General features: G+C 37.1%; 4 protein-coding genes across 7 annotated transcripts; 2 read left to right on the top strand and 2 right to left on the bottom strand.

The window, feature by feature from the left end:
• Positions 1-12: 12 nt before the first annotated feature.
• On the top strand, positions 13-5903 carry prr19 (proline rich 19). Its single transcript, XM_014985386.2, has 4 exons — positions 13-304; positions 2690-3924; positions 4518-4594; positions 4855-5903. Exons 1-4 carry the CDS (start codon positions 132-134, stop codon positions 5467-5469), a joined length of 2100 nt encoding a protein of 699 aa, XP_014840872.2. The 5' UTR covers positions 13-131; the 3' UTR covers positions 5470-5903.
• Positions 5655-10537, bottom strand: tlr21 (toll-like receptor 21). Of its 2 annotated transcripts, none has more exons than XM_014985383.2 (3): positions 10452-10537; positions 9131-9199; positions 5655-9034 (listed from the first exon to the last, which is right to left on the bottom strand). In XM_014985383.2, the coding sequence occupies exon 3, from the start codon at positions 8924-8926 to the stop codon at positions 5990-5992; it is 2937 nt and encodes a 978-aa protein (XP_014840869.2). In that variant the 5' UTR covers positions 8927-9034; positions 9131-9199; positions 10452-10537; the 3' UTR covers positions 5655-5989. The 2 variants fall into 2 exon arrangements, with proteins under 2 accessions (XP_014840869.2, XP_014840871.2); XM_014985385.2 differs by lacking the exon at positions 10452-10537 and adding an exon at positions 10120-10402.
• Positions 10538-10616: 79 nt separating this feature from the next.
• On the bottom strand, positions 10617-12138 carry cnfn (cornifelin). Of its 2 annotated transcripts, XM_088014235.1 has the most exons (5): positions 12048-12138; positions 11828-11889; positions 11612-11728; positions 11380-11516; positions 10617-11198 (listed from the first exon to the last, which is right to left on the bottom strand). In XM_088014235.1, exons 3-5 carry the CDS (start codon positions 11724-11726, stop codon positions 11109-11111), a joined length of 342 nt encoding a protein of 113 aa, XP_087870361.1. In that variant the 5' UTR covers positions 11727-11728; positions 11828-11889; positions 12048-12138; the 3' UTR covers positions 10617-11108. The 2 variants fall into 2 exon arrangements, with proteins under 2 accessions (XP_087870361.1, XP_014840874.1); XM_014985388.2 differs by lacking the exon at positions 12048-12138 and having other exon boundaries at positions 11828-12017.
• A 3329-nt stretch (positions 12139-15467) lies between these two features.
• Positions 15468-18501, top strand: cxcr3.2 (chemokine (C-X-C motif) receptor 3, tandem duplicate 2). 2 transcript variants are annotated; one of them, XM_088014049.1, is made up of 3 exons: positions 15468-15977; positions 16537-16662; positions 16818-18501. In XM_088014049.1, the coding sequence occupies exons 2-3, from the start codon at positions 16624-16626 to the stop codon at positions 17910-17912; spliced, it is 1134 nt and encodes a 377-aa protein (XP_087870175.1). In that variant the 5' UTR covers positions 15468-15977; positions 16537-16623; the 3' UTR covers positions 17913-18501. The 2 variants fall into 2 exon arrangements, with proteins under 2 accessions (XP_087870175.1, XP_087870176.1); XM_088014050.1 differs by having other exon boundaries at positions 15468-15981.
• Positions 18502-21029: the final 2528 nt, after the last annotated feature.

Genomic DNA, 21029 nt, shown 5'->3' with positions numbered 1-21029 from the left:
AGCGATAACATCAATATTTCCACGCATTTTCAATTTTAATTTTAATAGTACGGTCAATAAGTGTTTTTAGTTTAATACTAGCATGGAGTTTGTTAAAAATTAGCAAAAATATACACCGTTTAAACAAAAATATGATTAGTAATGAGACAGATCTACCCCATTGTTTGTCAAAAATGGTTTCGCCCTTCTTGTCGTCGTTCGAGGGTGTCAGTACTGCGCAGTTGGGCTGCGCAAAGAAACGCAGATTCGGTGTGTTGCCAAGCAACGAAAGATTCAAGGACGAGGAAAGTACCGGACCATTTCGGTAAGGCACAAGTGTTGTCTAAACACTTTTATGTTACTGTATAATACTACCTTCATGTTCTCTAGTCACTAAATATTAACCTAAATTTAAAGTAAATGTATTCGTTTTTATATATGTGTGCATGTTTTGTTTTTTAGAATCCACAGCAGCTATTTCATGATTTAGATTAGATTACACCTGTTGGTTGACGTTACCAGCTGGCTAACCGTTGTTAACTGATTGGACGATCCCAGAAATAAGGGTTTATTAAATGTATGAGCCCATAAATGCTGTCAGACGTGATATAATTAGTGTGGAAACTCTTTGTCAGTTTGATACAGGATTGTGGATGCCCTGTTTCTGTTGTAGTTAGTATTTCCTATGACTCGCACTTGGTGACTCATTTTCTTATAAGTGGTTGGTGCTGCTGGTGTTATGCTTTAGGTGGCCCTTGCTTAGCTTCCTCTATATCAGCGTTGTTGAAAATTATGTGGGTACACATGGCTCTACATCATGATTTTATAACAGGATCAAAAGTATGTCCTAATTCTAATTCAAGTTTGAAGAAAAACTCAAAGGTGCTCAACACCATTGCTTTTGACACCTTAAAAGAGCTTCGTCTGCTCCATCTCAGTTTAGTTACTTGTGATTTCTGGCAGGAATAGATTTGATTGTTGTGGACCTTTTCCAACGTAGCCTGAACAGATGATACTCAGATCTCTGTGAGAAGGACGCCATCTCTGGGCAATCCTGGGGCGGTGTCCTGCAACTCTTAGATGTCTCCCTGGTCCAACACACTTGAATCCAACAGCTGAATCACCTCCTAAGTGCAGTCAAGTTCTCCAGAGTCCTGCTAACGACTTCATTATGTGACTCAGGTGTGTTGAATTTGGGACACATCTAAAAGTTGCAGGGGACCAGCCCTGGAGGCCTGGAGTTGCCCACCCCTGCATTAGTAGCTGCTGACAGATTCTTAGAAATTACACTTGTCCATGTTTGCACAGTTCATTTCCCCTAAATGTACAACTGTTGGTTTAAAATGCTAGAACACCCTGTCAGCTTTATTTAGGGGACAGTCATCCCCAAAAGTTTTAAAACGGACAAAAATGTTTTTTGTTGTACAGAGTTTAGTTCTTTACATTTATTTGCAATATTTGTCAGATGTTTGTATGATACATTGAAGTTAATACACATTTAATCAATTAATGAAGGCATTCATTGAATAGTACATCACATTACTAAAGTGCTAACAGGTTTTGAAAAGCATGATATGAACGTGAACCTGGGATTTTAATGCTTTGGTCCCAAAGCCACTTATTTCTTACTTTAGTTTTGAGGTTGATTCCATTTTTGTACAGTGAAAAGCATCGCTCATCGCCAGAATTGGTCCTGAATTGTCTGACGAACTCGCTCCTGGAACATGGTTTGATAATATTTTTAACTAATGCAGGATTTTTAGGCAATTTCTGAGTGGTTTTTGGATGATTCACTGTCAGCATGGGATGACTCTTTTCTTCTCCAGACAGTCTTATTCTGCATGTTTGTTTTTTAATGAAGAATACTTTTACTTTAGTCAATTTGTACCCCAATCCTGAATGTGATTGGTCCTTGATGATTTTCTTGAATAAGATGGCTTTTTTAGTGCTCTTCTAGTACTTCTATAAACACTCCCACCTTCCAGATGTCATTCCTAAGCAGGTTCTGCACTGCTGACAACCTGATCTGTTTGTTCAATCCCTTTGGTGTTTGGAGATAGTCTTGAAAATTGTTGAACTTTCTTTGGTACTCTGAAACATTATTTTCAGCAAATAGATATATTCTTGCTTGTTGAGCCCTTTTGATGCAAAGCAATAATGATGACAGAAAGTTTTTAATTGGGGGAAACTGCTGTTGACATAAGAAAAAATATTTTAAAGCAACCATTATGCTCTTAGTATCAGCTGTGCTGTCCTTGTTAATACAATTTCCCCAAGCTTCCCATAAAATCAATGAAATAGGGGATTTCATGTTATTTTGGGGTAGCATGAAATTCAGTCATATTCAATAAATTAGACCAGTTTTGAAAAGTAAATTTATTTCAGGGTTAGTAAACATCATAAACAAATAGAATCATTAAGACAAAGGAACATGGCAGACAGACTAGGGTTAGATTAGAGTTATGGAAAAGTTTAAAGCACAGTTAGGTTATTAAACAATCTCTAAACCTTTGAACATCTCACAAAGCACTGTTCAATCCCTTGTCTGAAAATGGAAAGCATATTACATCACTGCAAATTTAACAAGAAATAGCCAGCCGCCTGTATGGAAGAATTGAAATAGTTGAAAAATAGCTACGAGAAATCTCAGTTGCAGTTTCCCTGAGGAGACAGACATTTTCATTTATCAGTTTATGTTATCTTTCCACAGATCCCCTTGCAGCATGAGCCACGTATGTGGCAGGTCTTCATCAGAAAAAAAATATTCATACAAAAATCAGTCCAAAGCAACAGATAAAAAGTGTTGTGTCACCACACTGACTGGAGACTCAAAATATTTTATCCATGGCAGAGACAAGCAGCACAAAATAAAACGTCTTAGGACCCGCAAGGAGAGATGTCAGATGAGGGCTGACAAGAGAGACACCTCAAAAAACAAGTCACACCACCATCACTGTTTTTCCCAAAGCAAGAAGAACTTGATCTTTTACCCAAACAATCACCACAGTTGTCATTTACCCACAAGGAAAAATGCACAAATTTTAAGCACTGTTCCTGTTACACAGGAGCCGAGTATCATCACAGAAAGCCGCCTCTTAGGACACCATGGTCTCTTCAACCATGAGGTGAAGTCCATCAATATTGAACGTGTGCTAGGTGAGCAGAGCAAACTTGAAGAAAGTGAAGAAAAAACAAATGAGAACAATAACACCCCCTATTTATCATCCACACCTTCTAATCCCATTCTGCTCTCCAGTGATGGTTTGCTGGGTGCGGACGCTGATGTACCAGTTAAAAAGAAAGCAAAGACTTCTACAAAGACCCATGATGACTCCCAAGATATTGAAATGACGAACCTGCAGTTTAGCAATCCAGGGGCAGATATCACATCGGGTCAGAGACTTCAGCAACAACTTCCCTCTTCTTGTGAAAGTTTTAAAAGCACCAACCAAAGTAAAAAACGCTTCCAAACAACAAAGACCAAACACACTGATAGTAGTATGTCTGGAATGGACAAAGCCTTACAACCAAAGCCTCTTGATACTAGAGATAAAATTAAGACCGTGAACAAGACAATAAATGGAGACCAGGACTCTTCATCTGAAACAGATTATCTAGTATCAAGTCCACGACATGTTGCCTCACTCTCTGCTGACAACTTTGACCAACAGAACTTACACCAAGATCCAGAACACGTATGGAAGACGACACATGAAGTGGCAGAACATTTGAGTGAATGGCTGCATTTTCCAGTACCACACAGGAGAGACTTATCGTCAGAAACCAGGGAGGTGTTACTAAAAGCCCTGCAAGAGAGACATGGGCCCCACCTTCAAGCAAACCTCCAGGAGATGCAGCGAACGCTTAGATTTTATAAAGATCCTTCACAGGTCTCAATTGAGCAAGAACAACACATGATGGGAGACGACAAGCTTTTTTCTACAGGTAAAAAAAAATTACATTTACTTAATTTTTATGTTTATCATTTAACTTTCAAAGAAACATAGTAGTTCATAGTTTGACCCTTCAATTCTGATAACGGCGTCAGTTTGGATGGCTTTTTTAAACAGAAAAATTTGGTCATCCTACTCTTCATGTTCATACTATGGCAATCTTGGGCCTTGAACAGTATTATTATACAATGATATGCTGTGTAGCGAACAATCATTAAAAATATCTTATATCTTTTCATAGGAACACATCAATCAATCAATGAAGTAAAAATTATATCTTTTTCAAAGGTTTTCTTAATCGTTTTTAAATTAGGTTTTAAATAACCTACTATTCTGAAAGTAGGTTATTTAAAAGGGATTTCTTTTGGGGCAAATGTAGTTGAAGAAAATATTAATCCAGTTTTTGGTTTTATTTATGACGGCTTCAAATGGTATTGATGCTTCAAACTGGGTTGAAAATTGTTTCATGTCATGAGTTGTAGCTTAGCAATAGATTACAATACATACATAGTCGATATTTGTTTTAAAAAGCAGCAGTACTTCTTGGATTTATAGCAGTTCTTTAGTTTTGCTTCCCTCTTTCAGATGCATCTGTGAAAACCACAGGAAGTGAACGTTTATGCTGGACATCCAGTCCTCAGACACGCAACAATCTACAACAGGTATAGATCTTAAAGCTACAATCTTTATCACTGCAAACACAGAGGTACAGCTCAATATTTATATGGCTTCAGGATTATATATGTTAGACTGCATAAAAAAGTAGGATTGAGAGAACAAACCAAAGTGGGTATTGTCATCTTTAGACTTTTTCATTCAAACTTCATTTTAACTTTTTTAATTGCTATATTTCTTTAAATGCTTTTTAATGTTAGACACTATATTCACTGTTTTTTTTTTCTTTTTGTTTTTTTTTGTTAAGATTACTGAAGAGTTGGCAAACCCTGTGGAAACCTTCGTCAAACCCTTGGATGAAATCTTTAAACCTGGTTTCTCTCCCTTCCTTCACATGGACTTTGAGCCTTCTGGAACTTCAGTGAGTGACTTGTTTGCTCACTCTCCCATATCATACCAACAAGACAATGTCTCAGGGCGTGAACTCTGGGAAACCAACAAATGTAAGACTCAAGAGTCAGATTTGCTTGATTCGTTTCAAAACAATTTTGTGAACCAAACAACGAACTTGAGAGAGCGGCTGAGTGAGCAACAGCCACATCATAGCAACGTCCAGCCTTTCTTTTCCCACCAAGATAGACATTCAGCAGATCTGCATGTTTTTCCCCAGGAACAGAACCCATCTAAAACTGACAGGTTTTATTTTGCTCCTTTCTTCCCATCAAAAAGTCACCGCCACTCGCAGAGTAATCACTTACAAGGTTTTGGTCAGTTTTCACCTGTTCACCAAAATTTCCGGCCCGATCCTATTGACATGATGCACTACCCCCCATCACACATGCTTGAAAGAAACCTGGCACCTCCATCTTCATCCTTACCAAGTCCGGAGCAATGGTCTTTTCCTCCTATGAGACTGTACTAATACGTGGTTAAGCTCTGAATGGACAACTGCCTGCTGACATTGCTCTCTGAGTTTTGTACCATTTAGACAAAGTATTCATGTGTGCTTATTTGAAGCAGTATTAAACTGAAAAAACAACAATAGGTGTCATCACAAACTATTTTTGGTTCAATTTGTGTTCATTAAAGGCAACAACCAATTATGCATTATGTGCATCTTTAGAACATCTTTTATTATGCTGAGTGCTACATTACAAATACATGCACAAAAGTGTACAATTCTTTAAGAAGCTTGCGTTTTTTTCTGGTTTAGAAAATGCTGTTTTGAAAGTTGTTTCTCACTTATTGTGACTGCCAAACACGATGTACATTTATGGAAAAAACTGTATGACAGAACATCTGAGAATCTGTAAGAATATAAATGAACATAGAAATAAATTGGTCATAACATGCTAACTACTATTGGTGTTTGCATAAAAAATAATTTATATACATTTACAATTGCATTACATAACTTGTGTCAATAAACAAAGGGCACCTGTTTAAGGTTGCAAATAATATTCATCGTCCGATAAGAGTTTCTCATAATTTCCTGTTTCATTGCTGGCTCGAGCAAAGTCTTCATCTGGGTCATTTTGTTCGGTTTCCAGTCTGTTGCCTGCTCTGATTGCCCTGCGTAGCTGATTCCAGAACAGCTCTTGGGCCTGTGAGGGATCAGTGCAGTCAGGGCCAGGCCACTGAAGATAGGTCTTTTTCAACATAACTTTCCTCATGCGGTGGTAGGATGACAGCTGCCTCTCGGAAATTGGCTCCAGAAACACGAGCAGAAGGACGTCTCGGTGCTCATCGAAGAGCCTGTAACTTGCGAGCTGGATCTCCAGAGAGCACCACTCACTCCGGAGGAAGTTTTTGCTCACGACACAAATGGTTTTTCTGCTGCTGTACACTGCAGTGACGATGTTGTCCACAATGTAGCGACCCACCTCAAAGTCCCTGTGATGCAAGCAGAGCTTAAAAGATGATCCATTTCCCTCCAAGTTGGGCAACAACTGATTCATGACCCACTCCTCATCAGAGAAATTATAGGAGATGAAAGCATCATATGCACACTTTTCCTCCTTCTCCCTGAGTCTCCTCCAGTGATCACTAAACCAGGAGCGGAACACATAGTAGCTGTACTTGATTTTCCAGTACAGTTTGACATAAAATAAAGGAGAGACTGTAAACAGAAAGATCACAGCTGCTGTGCTGAAAAACAGATACTTTCCTTGATCAATATAGCAAACCTTTGTATCAAAGTTGTGAAATTTTTGTTTTTTATCCACTTGACATTTCATTTCGTAGAGATAGACTATCTGAACATTTGGGTTATTTACTGTGTAATTTTGCAGAAGGCTGTTTTTGCAGGTACAGCTAAGAGGGACATTACGCATGTCAAGGTAATGGAGTTTAGGTAAACTCTCAAGAGCATCTACTGAAATGCTCTGCATCACATTACGATTTAGCTGAAGCATGCGTAGCTTTGTAAGATTCCCAAATACATCCTTGGAGAAGTTCTGAATTCCCATATTTTCTACAACCAACCTGGTCAGATTTCTGAGATTCTTGAAGACTCCTGGTTTCAATTGGGCCACTCCAACACAACAGTTATCCAGTGTGAGGAACTTTAAGCTTGTCAGATCATCAAAGGCTTCAGGAGGAAGAAAATCAATTTTGTTGTTGGTGAGGTACAAAGATTCTAACGAATGGAGTCCTTTGAAAAAATTTTTAGGTAAAACAACAAGGCCATAATTTCTCTGGCTGTCCAGTTTCAGATCACTGAGTTTGCTGAGGTTTACAAATGGTGAAATGACACTTTCTTTGTAGAAACGAATGAAATTTTTTTGTAAATCCAGCACTGTAAGTGTGTCTTGAAATGCATGGTAGAGTGACGAATCAATTTGTTTCAGGTTGTTTCCATCTAGGTAGAATTTTGAAAGACTTCTTAACCCATCAAGGCCAGAAGGATGTATTTGAGTGATCTTATTACCTCCAAGGTCCAATGTAATTAGATTTCTTAGGTTCATAAAAGTCTCATTAAATATGACAGAAATGCGATTATTGCGCAGATTGAGTATTTGCAGGTTGTAATTATCTTTAAATGTGTCATTAAACAAATCAGTAAGGAGGTTATTGTCCAGTCGGAGGGTCTTAAGATTTTTTAACCCTCTTAGGGCTTTGCGATGGAGAAAAGCAATATTATTTATGTTTAGCTTTAGCGTCTCAATCTTTGGCATGTGACTGAAAGCATATCCACTGACTGAGAGGATGCGATTGTAACGGTAGCTCAGTTCTTTTAAGTTGTTAAAATTGATCGTTTTACAGCTTTCGAGTGAAGTAATATGGTTGTGCTCGGCATTAAACTTCTTGATACCAACTTGTTTGCCTAAAAAGTCCAAGCAGTGTACTTTATTCAGGTCATTGTTGGATAAATCCAAAGCTCCAATGATCTGAGGGCACACAGAAAAGGTAGAATTTGTTGCATTATGAATGCCATTATGTGTTAAATCTATATTTTTAATCCAACTCCGCTTTCTTCTCAGCATTGTGCATAAATCTATAAGTAGACTGTCATTCTTTAGACCCATCCCTGAGAAAACTACATGACCTGCACTGATGTTGCTGATGTTTAAAAACTCCACTGCCTTGACACTCGTTGACCGCAACTGGAGCCTCTTTACGTTTCTCAAATCCACTCCTTCTAGAGCTTTCGTGGAAAGCTTTGAATTAAATGACAGATCAAGCACCTGGATGAATCTGAGGAGTGATGGATTACATCCCAAAGTATGCAGATTGTTTCTACATAGGTCTAAAACCTTGAGGGATTGTGGTAGAGATATATTTAAATCACTGAGTGAAGTCAAGTTGTTGGAGGAAAGATCTAAGAATTTTAGACTTGTTAGATGTGATACAGACTTCACAATTGCAGAAAAATTAGTAAGATTGTTATTCCTCAAATTTAAGGTTTTTAGATTAGCAACATTGGAGAAAATGTCTTCAGGCAATGCCTTTAAAACATTGTTTGTCAGTAAAAGGGAGGTGAGGTTATGCAGGTCCTGAAACAATAAAGGGCTGAGGTCTGACAAATTGTTAAAGGACAAATTTAGATGGTTAAGTTGATGCAGTGTCTGAAAAGCCAAAGGATCAATAGCACTCAGCTTGTTCTTATCCAAACTGAGATACTGTAAGTTTGGTAAATGAGCAAAGCTGTTGTTGGGAATGTGCTGCACAGGGTTGAAAGAAACTGTGAGATTGACAGCAGATCCTGGGAGATCTTTTACAATATCAGATATTTTCGTGTTGTTTCGATTTTTGCATTTGAAACTTGTCAGGATATAGTATGGATCTGCAATGCAGCTTTTAAAGCTGTAGCTGCTGATGAGTTGAACTGCACACAGAATAAGTCCGAGCAGACTAAGCTGATAAGTCAGAGTGGCCATTTTGCCTAGATGACGTGGAGAAAAGCAGACTTCAAAAGGTTTTGAACGTTGCCATTGTTGGTTTTCTTGTGATGTCAGATGGGACCTCAATGTAGCTGCACTGTGAATCTGTGAACAGAGATTAATTTCAAATCAGATTGTGTTAAATACTTCAATGATTTAATAAGCAATAGTTGTAAATGCAAAGACAAATTTCAGTTTTACCCGTTTCCTTGTAGTTTCAGATGGAGTTGTATGATTCAGGTGTGGTTGTATTTGTCATGAAACTGTGACCTTGTGATAAAAATAATACACTATTGTCAATACTTTCATATCCCCACTCCTCGTTCCCTCTTTTTCTTCCTCTCATTTGTATAATTACATTGTGTCACTGCAATCTTCACAATGCTTATTTCAAACTTGTTTGTTTTTGCTCCACCAAATATCAATTAAATGAGAGTTTACTGACGGTAGTAAGTAATATGAAGGTACACCAAGGTAGTTAAAATGACAAAATTGTAAATGATCCTATAATTAAAAGTAATTTCAATTAAATTCCAGAGAAAGCGCCAAAATGACCAGACTTTTCAATGGCTGATTAGAGCTTGGAGCAGCACAGATTTGTTGCACACTCGTGGTATTTCATTTTTTTTTCCTTTTAACTTTAAAAAGACAAATCTTTCAATTAGAACATACTGATGGCCATTAACAATATGCACTATTGGTGGAATGTAATCTAAACTAGGAACCTCCAATTACCCTTATTACTGTTTTAAAACTGCAGTCGGTGTACTTGGTGTATGTCTGTTTACCAGCTGATTGCAGTATGATACCAGAGAAGATAGCCTGACTAAATAAACTTCTATTATCAGCTCAGATTCTGTGAATCATAAATAGCTCTAAATATTCTGTGCAATTAGGTCTATAACTCTTACTAAATTTGGCAGACATTTATAATGTAATATTGCTTTAGTTTGATCAAGATAACAAATATTTGCATAGCAGTATTATAACTTTAATAATCTTTACATTACATTAGTTACACTTTAAGGATACAGCTCATTTTTTTCTTTTTAAAGAAAAGAGACATGCCATGTGAAACAGGAAACTAACATGCCAGTACATGCACTAATCACAGCAGTTGGTGACGAGTAAGACTGTTTCATCAGCCTCACGTGACTATTTTAATATTTAGAAGTTTTTCTTCTCCTTACTTTAGCCTGGAGAATTTCCAAAGTTGTTAGCAGAATCTGGAACTAATCTGCATCTCAAACTTTTGTCAACAAGTCAGAGGAAAATGTCCAAGAGTGCAGCATAAGTTGTAAAATAAAGACATAAGTAAACAAGTAAACTTTTTGTACAGTGCGTCTTTAAGGAACCTATTATTGTGCAAAACCCGTCATGTGATAATGTAACATCACTTTCAAATTAAAGGCACAGTAGCATATTCACTTACTCATTTACTTTATATCTTAAAGAAAATTAGTAAATTTAGTGTCTCAGACTGACCTTAAAACACATCAAACTTACTAACACACTTCCTTACCTGTTCAGATGAGCCCTGATCCTTCCCCCTTGTTCCTTCAGAAAGCTCTGACGCTACATGACTGAAAACACGGACTTAGTCAGAAAGAGGAAGATAGTGGCAGCCCACTGAAGTCCTTCCAGATAAAGCTAGAGTACATGACGTTAAAATAAACGAAACCCACAATTAGCTGTTTCCCATTTGATTTATTGAAATACCAGTGACTGTGTAAGCACAAGTGAATACAAAAAGTACAAAACATTGCTGTAAAGAAAACATGATGCACTGTTGAAACATAATTAAATAAAATAGTTCTGAACAATGTTTTTAAACCTTTATATGCTTATTTGTCCAAAACTATTTCTGCAAAAGGAATTGTTTTAAATGTCACTATCTTTTATTTGTCTTTTTTTATTGTTAATTCAACACAGTAACTCTATAAGGCTTGTAAGATCATTTAGCTTAGTTTTAACATTCTGTATTTATGCCTTCACTTCACGTCATTAACAGTTCCCAGCTTATAAAGTAGATGTATAATACTAAGAAATGTTAAAGTAATACAAGATACGTTTACATTAAATGTCTTTAATTTTCCTTTCTTTTTTTAACATTCACAATGCAATGTTTTTGTTTTTCTTTTTTTTCTTACAGTTATTTAAAAATTAATCAGCAATCTGTTTATCCTCTCATCTTCTGCTCTCGCGCCATCTGACACAGTCCACATAAAGGCAGGCAGGCCATGACCGCCCAGTCGTCACACACAGAGCCCTAAAATTAAAAAACATCAGACAAATTGTGAAAAATTAATATTAAGTTTAACATATACTTAAAATCTTAGACCCACAAAAGATCCCTAGACTCAAAACCGCCAAAATGGGTTCTTTTTTTTAATTTAGCATGTTATTTGTGTTCTCCTTTGTTTTGTTTAATGATCAACTTTTCCACTCACCTCAATGTTGTATTTGCTGCGTATGCTTGTTCTTAAAGCAATCATGGCACCTGGGAGGAAAGGTAGACAGCAGCTATCCCCATTATCTTGAGCCACTTTACAACCAAGGATGCATGGGATAAATGCCCCACATAGACCTTCAGATGAAAGGCAGAAGAACAAATAAAAATTTAGATTTATTGGAGAAGAAAACGTAACCAGCTTCCTTTTGCAATCCCATAAAAACACATACAGATGCCGCAGTCTTCACAGCAGTCGCACACATTTGTATTCCAGTCTGAAGAACGTCCAGTTGTCACTGTGTACTGGGTAGGTTGTGAGGTAACAACATTAGACTGGAATGCCATGGCTAAAAGCAAAAGAAAAGAAGAGTTTGAATATTTTCAGACTTATCAACCAGCAAGTTTAACTTTATATCATCTGTGACCAAAAATATTATAGACATTACCTTCTTGGTGTCTCAAAGTATTTTCTCTGATGTCGAAGATGGCCACAGTCAGAAAATAATCACTGGAGAGAAAAAGCAGAGCAACTGCCTTTATAACTGGCGTGACAACAGACACAACTCAAAGCACAATTTCTGCTGATATGACATAGCAAACAGTCTGACCATCTAAGTGCAAACATTATGCATAGAAAAGAGTCATTTAGCTTTTAGGGCGTATTACATGTTTTGAAAGGGTTCGCTGGACTTTATCAGCAAAAAGTAATTATGGAACAAAGAAGGCTATTTATATTTTAGCCACTTTGGTGAGGTGTGGTGTGTTGACATGCTGAGGGGTCCAGCTGAGTGTAATGAAAACAAAGAGTAGAACATGAACTGTGAAGCTCAAGGACAGAAGAGTGTTGTCATAAAACAAAGATCTTTCAACACGGAAGCATAAACGCTGTACCTCCTTTGGCACACAGGTCCTAGAATATCTGAAAAACTGTACAATGGGATTGTACTGAACAGAAGACCCCCAAAAATTATAATAATGATAATAAAATTTGTTTTCACAACTGAACTTTATATGTTTGAAAATGTTCAGTGCCTTACAAATGTGTGTATTCCCCTCAAACATTTTGTCCATCCTACGACATTAAATTTCAACTTATCTCATGTGATTTAATGTAACAGACTAACAAAAGTAGCACGTAATTGAAATTTAAATAGAAATAGTAGGACACCATTTGTTAATAGTGTCCTACTCTGGGTAATTCAATTCCTGTATAAATAGTTGTGCCTAACAGGTAAAACAAAACCCAAGTTTTGAACGTCTCAAAGACGCTGTTTACTTCAGAATCTTAACATTGAATATATTTAACGCTACTGCAGACCTGCAAAGATGGAAATGACAGGTAACATGTGAGAGGAGATAATTAGAAAATTGTACTTTCTTGCATGAAAACACTTTGTGCGATGAAAAATACTTCACCCTGAAGACAGCGGCCCCACTGCTGAGCATAGTTTTGGCAGCATGATTAAATGTGCATAACATAATTTGAAAGTGATGTCAGGGGAAAAAAATATCTGTCCTTCCACTACACATGTAAACATGTCGTGGATTTTTCAAAAAACTTGAGAATTTTTGTTATGAAGGAAGTTGTGTGCAGGAGAGTGGGTGTGTGTCTCCCCTACCTTCCATCCTCGCAGGGTGTGACTAACAGGTGTGGCCACTAGGTGGAGCTCATCAAGACTAACCAGGAGGAACTAATTTAACTGAAGTAAGTGTCAGATTGTTTTCTCTCATTATGTGGTAATAAGGCTCTGTAATTCTATCACTTGCTAGTTCCAAGTATGAGTACTTACCATTGCCTTTTCTCCTTCATACAGTCGGCTTCTTTCTTGAACTCTTCTGTCTGTTGGGAGATTCCTTCTCTGGACCTCCTCCACAAGTCCTATTGCTTCTCCTGCAGCTGCCCTCCTAGATCCCACACCATTCACCTGCTGACCCATCCAGCACTCACTCCACCACTACTTCCCACTGGAAACGGAACAGAGACAGAATAAGTAACTAAACCGCACACACGCTCACTGTTGATTGCAATGTCTTTGGCTATATGTTCTCCTCTCCTGGATTATTTCAAAATCCTCAATACCATCCCAAATATCAGACATTAATTACTTATATTCCTTTTTAGTTTGGACCTGGACCAAGGGTGCTGAATATTGATTTTACTCTAATATTGTATTTTTAACTATAAGCACCTGTTTTAGCAGCAGGTTTTTACTAGCATCTTTAGTGCTACAAGCACCTGTTGCTTAATACAACCTCTTAAAACACCCTTTTTCCACCACACCTTACTCAAACAACACAGATCAAATATCATATAAAATAAACATATCATGTTAAAAACTAATGCAATGGAGACAAATCATGTTGATTGCAACATAAGTATAGAAAAATTAAGCTTTCCTCAATATCACTAAAAATTTGAAAACCACCTGTGTTCAACTTAACGTGCCATATACAGAAACATACATCCTAACTTACTACAGTTTATTATTGTTTCTTACTGTAAAAACATGTATTAGGAAATCTGAGCATTTCCTCCAAATAGTTAAAAAGTGTATACAACTCCCATTAAACATGTATGGACAAAAACGTCTCATCGAAGTTGTAGATATTGTTTTAGCTACAAAATCTCTTAAACATGCGAGTTCTTTAATGAAATACTTCAGAATGTTTCAGCCACAACAATCCTCAATTACAGAGTCTGACCACCAGAGGGCAGTGACAAGCTAATTTCTGACCAGATTGTGTCTTGCTTTATTCCCGTCAGAAAGGCATATCAGTATATCTGTACAGATCGAGAAGAAATAAAAGAATGTTGGATTTATACTGAAAATTGTTGCAACATATACATATCTGGCCCCCATCAAAGACAAAATGGCGTCTAAAAATATATGAGTTGAGTATGAACACCGATCTTTTGAGAAAGCACAACATGCTGGTTGTTGCGCAACATTTGCTTTACGAGAAGACCCTCAGATAAGATGCTTTACTTGAAACACGACTAACCACAAGAGTCCTCAGTTCCTCAGAAAGTTAAAAAAAAAAAAATCACACCAACACTCCAAATTAATAGGCTGGATTTTTTTTTAGTGCTCTGTCTGCCCAGTTGGTGACTGTGGTTCACTGTGTGATTCATATGTGCTCTTAAAGCGGCACAGAGGTTTGTCACCTTGTGTTTGTCTGAACTCAGCCTTCTTTCCAACCTAAAATATGTTTTTGTTTCATTTAAAAATCTAACTTTTCTAAAGAGGACAAATGCACTGAAACAGCATCAAAAATCAGCAAAACTGCTAAAATTAAAGGTTTTAAAGTCTTAGAAACCTTGAATATTAGCAGGCTTGCAGATTTTTGAACGTTTGTCACCAATTTGACATTTATTTTGGAAAACTGAACAAAAAACAAAAATGTATTGCAGGAACAAATATTAAAAAATGCTGCAACAACCAGTCTGCATACCCTAAACAGGATATTAACAGTATTTTGTTAGTCCATTTTGGGACACATTTTTCTCTTTAAGCAGCATTAACTGAAATGGTTTTGATGAAAAAAAGAAAAACATTCCTTATACGGTTTTACTTACTGCTAATCTAAAAAAAATATTTAATTAGCTTTCAGCAATTATCTAAATATAAGATTTTGTCTTATTTAAAAGTTGTACTTTTGGAGTTAGTGGAAAAAGGTGGAGGACAATGCATGAGAGATATTTTTCTCTCCATTTAGTTTAATGATATTGTTTCATGATCCTGCCACAGTCACTGCATTATAGACTCACTCATCCAGAGGACAAAATTCTTGAACTTTGTGAAATCTCACTGAAAAAGGGTCAGTGTTCGTGTGAACTGACACTTTTGTCAGTTCACAGGAACTCTGGACTTGATATGTCCTTTGGACTTGATATGTCCTCTGGACTTGATATGTCCTTTGGACTTGATATGTCCTCTGGACTTGATATGTCCAAAACACCAAGTCCAATGTGGTAATTTATGCATTTAAATGACCACAAAAGACGTAATTTAAATGCATGTCAGTGACTTATACCTAAGATGATATGTGCAGAACTACTGCTGCTTAGGTGGCATCCCTGTCTGGAACATGGCTATGTGTTCATACAGATCTAAAGCAAGGCACCTATGATGCTATCAGTCAGCAATGAATGTTCAGTGTTAGACTCTTTCACTTAGAATCACCCAAGGCACATGGAAATGCCACGTCTGCGTAGGGTATACAATTAATTGCTTGTGGAACTGAATCAATGTGATGTAGCAAAGCATTGGTTTCACGTTGCATATTCTTATGCAACCAGGTTATTGCAACTTTTTCATTTTTTGCATATTTCCTGTTAGCAGATGTTTGCTTTTCAGCTGAATTGTATCAGACAGATGGCATGGTGAACGCAAACAAAACAAAAAAAAAAACAGAACAAAAAAATGATCTTATAGGAACACATGCATATGGACTTTTTAACCACATAGATGTGCAAATGACTTCATATCCTGCTCTGTTTATTTCTCGCTAATGTTGTGATATGTTGGTTTAGTTTGCCCTGTGTCTGCGCCTCGTTTTGCCACATCCTTTCTTCTTCTTCACAAAATCTCAAAAGTAGGTAAGTCTTTTTTTAAATATATATATATATTATCCTACATTTCTTTAGATCTCTTGAGTAAATATTGAAAATGAGTTCAATTTTGACAGTCTAAGCTTTTTTAAAACTATAGAAGATTTAGAAAAAATCTTCTATAAATGTGTACAAGATTACTGCTCCAGACAGAGACAAACCAAAGCTGAGCAAAACAACACTGATGTTTCTGTCCAGCAAGCGCTTTCATTTCTCCAGGGAATAATATATTTTTTTTATATTTTAGTAAAAGCTATTTCTGCTTTTCTGTCAATTCCAAATTTTCACTTTTGGTATAGTAAAATGCAGTTTGAATGTTGTAGAAATATTTTTAAAAATCTGCATACATCCTCAAAAGTTCCATATTCACATCGAATTAAGCAGAAGTTTTTGTAGCTGTCTGCAGACGTCTTAAAAATATGTCACAATTTCCTTGACACACTCATCCATTCCTACTATAGTTTTGTGCACATCTGTCCAAAGTGTACAAAGATTCAGTTCCTGAATTTTTGACTTCTTCTTTTTGATCCCTCGTCGTTTCAGACTCAGTGGCTGAGCCGATGCTTTTTTGAGCTGAGTGTGCTCTTGGATGATTTCAGTCGTTCTGCTGCCTCTTTGTTTTCTGCAAGCATGGATCCAACAGCAACAACAACTGATTATTATGATGGTGTAAGTAGACACTTTAATAATCATTCTGTAATCATTCTGGTTTTCTTATAATTAAGGAAATTGTGTTATTCCAACAGAAATGAAAATGTGTTAATAATATAGATAAGAAATTCATCTGTCTAACTGAGGTCTTCTTTTCTCCTTTGGATAACCAGAGTGACGACGATTATGACAACGATTCTCCAGGAACTGAGGAGGTGATTGCAACTCCATGCAATCAAGAGAGCATCTATGGTTTTGCTAGGAACTACTCCCCCATTGTGTACTGCCTGGTGTTTGTCCTGGCTGTTGTTGGCAATGTCTTGGTGTTGTGTGTGATCAGACGCTACAGAAACTCCCAGAGCGGAGGAGCCTGCGCCTTCTCCCTGACAGACACCTTCCTCCTTCACCTGGCCATTTCTGACCTCCTGCTGGCCTTCACTCTGCCCCTGTTTGCAGTGCAGTGGGCCAATCAGTGGGTGTTTGGCACAGCAGTTTGCAAGATTTCTGGTGCTCTCTTCTCCTTGAACCGCTACAGCGGCATCCTCTTCCTGGCTTGCATCAGCTTCGACCGTTACCTGGCCATCGTTCACGCCGTCAGGTCAGGGTGGAAACGCAACACCTGCCACGCTCAGCTTGCATGTGCAACCATCTGGGTGGTGTGTCTCGGCCTGAGCGGAGTTGACATTGCATTCAAACAAGTGGTGCCAGTGGGCCATAACGACGACGAGAGGATGCAGGTGTGCCAAATATGGTTCACAGAGAATTCCGACCAGTGGCAGGTGAGCCTGCAGCTTGTCAGCTTGAGTCTGGGTTTTGGTCTTCCCCTGCTCGTCATGCTCTACTGCTACGTCCAGATCTTCAGGTCTCTGTGCAACGCCACCCGTCGTCAGAGGCGCAAGTCTCTCCGTCTCATCATCTCGTTGGTATCTGTGTTCGTCATCTGCTGGGCTCCGTACAACTGCTTCCAGCTGGCAGACAGCCTGCAGAAGCTGCGTGTGGTGGCTGGGGGCTGCGATTTTAACCAAGTGCTGGACATTGGGATCCTGATCACTGAAAGCGTGGGGCTTTCACACTGTGCCCTGAACCCTCTGCTGTACGGCTTTGTTGGGGTGAAGTTCAGGAGGGAGCTGCTGAAAATGTGCAAGGAGATGCTTGGGCAGAAAGGCTGGGTGGGAATTGAAAGGTTGAAGAATAGAAGATCTAGAAAAAGCACCGGGTCTCTAACATCTGCAGAAAGTGAACAAACCTCCTACTCCGTCATGATCTGATATCGGTTAGAGATGAAGAGATAAATGTGGCTGAGTGGTGGAGAGTGGGTTTTGACATATAGAAACTTCAGAAAATGTTCTCAGTGACAACATTTTATGTTTGTTTATCTAACATTGGTGCTTAAAAGTCAGCGTAGTTCTCTTCATGTTGTTTTTTATGTCTTACTGTCAACATTGTGGCACTGCATAGATTGTACAAGCTGATGTTGTATAGCGTTTCTGGGAACGTGCAGATTTTTCTGTCCATGGGTTACATCTTGAGAAATATGGGGATTTCTTCATACTTCTTAAAAAAGCTTGTTCAGCAGTTTAAAGCCTGACCTCACTCTCAGCATTCAGACTGTCACAATTTATTGTTTGTCCAATTCTCAGGAGATTCACCTGTATATATTAAACTGCTGGATGTGTTAAAGGTTTATCTTACTATTTTTCATGAGATGTTTTTTTTTTTTTTTTTTTTTGTCTCAGACAGATATGTAGAACATAAAACTTTGCTGTAAAAGAGGAAATGAACCTGGATTTTGTACATATTAAAGTTTCCCTATGTTTTTTATGGATGATTTCTTTGAAATAAATGTTTTGCAATTAAGATTAAGTGTCTTTCTCTGAATGTTGTTTGACTTTCTGCAGCGATGAAGTGCAAATCCTGGGTCAATGCAAGTGATGCTATGAGAAGACAAATATGCAATGAGACAGGATGAAAGTTGACCTTTACAAATCTATTAGTCAGAACCTATTCTTGTTTTTGTAGCAGGTTAACCCAATAATACCCACAACATATCAGCAAAAATACTATTTATTGTCAGCAATTAAAGCTGAAGCAAAAAGACAGTGCTAGGTCAGCAAAAAAAAAAAAAAAAACATATTGTTGGCATAAATACCAATATTTTTGCAGACATAAAAGCATTGTCAGCAAAATGTTCTTGTTACTATACCTAATTTTTTTTTTGCTAAATGAGCCTTCAGTGTTTATATTAGGGATTTAACAAATTGAATGATTTTATATTGGACATTTAGTCATGGTGCATGTTTTTAAAAAGAAAATATAAAAAGAGTAACAAAGCAGCTGTGGTGAAGTTTAAGTTTTCATTGTTGTTTTATAAAGTACACAATTCAAAGCCATGCTCCAGTATACATGTAACATAGTATCAATAAGTTTCTCAAACATGTTAAAATGTTTCTAACATCAGAAAAAGCTCAGATTCAGTGTATTATCTCATTACGATACAAGGCCAGATTTAGGATCAGTAACTTTTTTTTAAATCTCTTTATCTTTAATTTCTTTTTATTTCTCTTTCTCACTGTTTATTCAATGTCACATGCTGTTTTCATTTTAATTATGTAAAGCACTTTGAAATGCCTTGCTGCTGAAATGTGCTATACAAATAAAATTTGATTGATTGATTGATTGATAGAATCATCTGCTCTTTAAACCCTCCATTATGGCTCCTAAAAGCTTTGGCCAGAAATGCTAAAGATATGAGCAACATTGTACAATGTAAAGGTAAGAATTTCAGCCTTAAAAGTTTCTCCGAGGTGGTTTTATTTAATATATGCAAGACATTTTGCCAAAGGATGCTTACCCAGGTTGTGCACACATTATGATGGACAGATTATTAGGTACAAATGAAACTTGTTTCGTTTTACAAAATGATTTTTTTTTTTTTTTGCCCACTTTAAAGTTACTTTGAAATATGGCAACATTTTTACAAAATGGTTGGCTTTACAAAGAAACTGGTGCTGAAAAATGTTACAGTAACTATGCCACTCGCCATTAATGTGACACTGCTTCAAAATACAACTTAAGTTTTCAACTTAAAGTTTGTCTGAAAGTTTGCTGTGGTAACATCCAGCGTGCTTGAATTCATAATTACCTTAGAAGTCTGGCAATGATATCTTCACATACAAAAATGGTAAATATTAACCATCAATATGAAAATCAGAAAAAAGAATAAAATAATTTGCTAATAATTCTTCGGCAATTTCTTTTAAAGATTTTTTTTTTTCTTTTTGCAAAACATAAATTCAATCTAAAGAAAAGAAATTCACAGAGGCAAAAAAAAACAAAAAAAACCTTGGGGCCCTTTGTCTACTGCCTCTGCAGCCCTTTGCTAAAGTCCAACTTAGCAATGTCTGTGTTATTGATGAGACACTTTCACAGCAACGGTTTCACCACTTGTGGTACATGCGGCCTTAGGTGTGCATGACTCAGGCTTCCTGAAGTAATGCTCAGTAAAACTTTATGTCATCTTTGTACAAATTTAATGCCACATATGAACTGTCTCTACATTAAGGTTTGTTCAAAATGGGAAGTACGTGAAAGAGGACTTCTGAACTATGCAGCCAGGAGGCGTGGCTGAATAATGTAGTGTAAAGCTAGAGAAAGGCAACAAACCCAAATGTTTAAAAAAAATTGTAGTGGAACTATTATTCTGAACGTACTTTTAGAGCTAAGTTTCTCTTCAGTTATTAAGCATGGTGCACTGTCTCCAGATATACAGTATAGTATTGTCAAAAAGTAAAGATCACACAGTCTATCAAGGGGATATAACCTAATTTTCAAGAAAAAAACAAAAAAAACAGGATAGACAAATTTGCTACCGATGTTTGGAAGTTTTTGGTATCTAGAAAAAAATCCCACACATGCACTTGGAAAACGGATAACCTAATATCAAAGCTATAAGACCCTTGAGATATTTAAATACAGATTTCTATCTGTCATTACGTAATAACAGACGATAAATTATTCCTCACTTAATCCCACTGTTCCCACTAAAATATTACATTTAAATAAATTTCACCTGGAACAATGAAAACCCTGTTACTTTTTTCCGCTAAATAACTGACAAGTCTGTTTTTAGTCAGATACAACAGCTCCCTCTGGTGGATATGTCCTGTTAGTGCAGCATCGCTTTGTGTTTTTCACACAGTGGCTGTCAAGTCACTTCAACACTGACGTTTGCGGAAGTGAGAAAAGGTTGTCTTCAAAATTGTACTGTAGCTCCTTAAAATATTTCGTTATGGCATGTTATTTTTCCCAGTTAACTGAAAAAACCGCAACGTGCAAATTCAAACAATTGTTTGTGTTATGTTTTTATAAGTTTTATATTTGTACTT

Source organism: Poecilia mexicana, unplaced genomic scaffold (genome assembly GCF_051168715.1).
Source record: "Poecilia mexicana isolate PSO_F unplaced genomic scaffold, ASM5116871v1 scaffold_16, whole genome shotgun sequence".
Taxonomy (NCBI): Eukaryota; Metazoa; Chordata; class Actinopteri; order Cyprinodontiformes; family Poeciliidae; genus Poecilia; species Poecilia mexicana.
The sequence above is the reverse complement of the archived record's forward strand: the minus strand, read 5'-3'. Positions and strand labels throughout refer to the sequence as shown.

Bases quoted from the DNA above. Each gene is read 5' to 3' on its own strand.
- tlr21 (XM_014985383.2), bottom strand. From the start codon at position 8,926: ATGGCCACTCTGACTTATCAGCTTAGTCTGCTCGGACTTATTCTGTGT.
- cxcr3.2 (XM_088014049.1), top strand. From the start codon at position 16,624: ATGGATCCAACAGCAACAACAACTGATTATTATGATGGT. The intron at 16,663-16,817 runs GTAAGTAGACAC...TTGGATAACCAG, and splicing joins CAACTGATTATTATGATGGT to AGTGACGACGATTATGACAA.
- prr19 (XM_014985386.2), top strand. From the start codon at position 132: ATGATTAGTAATGAGACAGATCTACCCCATTGTTTGTCAAAAATGGTT. The intron at 3,925-4,517 runs GTAAAAAAAAAT...TCCCTCTTTCAG, and splicing joins CGACAAGCTTTTTTCTACAG to ATGCATCTGTGAAAACCACA. The intron at 4,595-4,854 runs GTATAGATCTTA...TTTTTTGTTAAG, and splicing joins CACGCAACAATCTACAACAG to ATTACTGAAGAGTTGGCAAA.
- cnfn (XM_088014235.1), bottom strand. From the start codon at position 11,726: ATGGCATTCCAGTCTAATGTTGTTACCTCACAACCTACCCAGTACACA. The intron at 11,517-11,611 runs GTATGTGTTTTT...TTTCATCTGAAG, and splicing joins CTGTGAAGACTGCGGCATCT to GTCTATGTGGGGCATTTATC. The intron at 11,199-11,379 runs GTGAGTGGAAAA...TTTTAATTTTAG, and splicing joins GCAGCAAATACAACATTGAG to GGCTCTGTGTGTGACGACTG.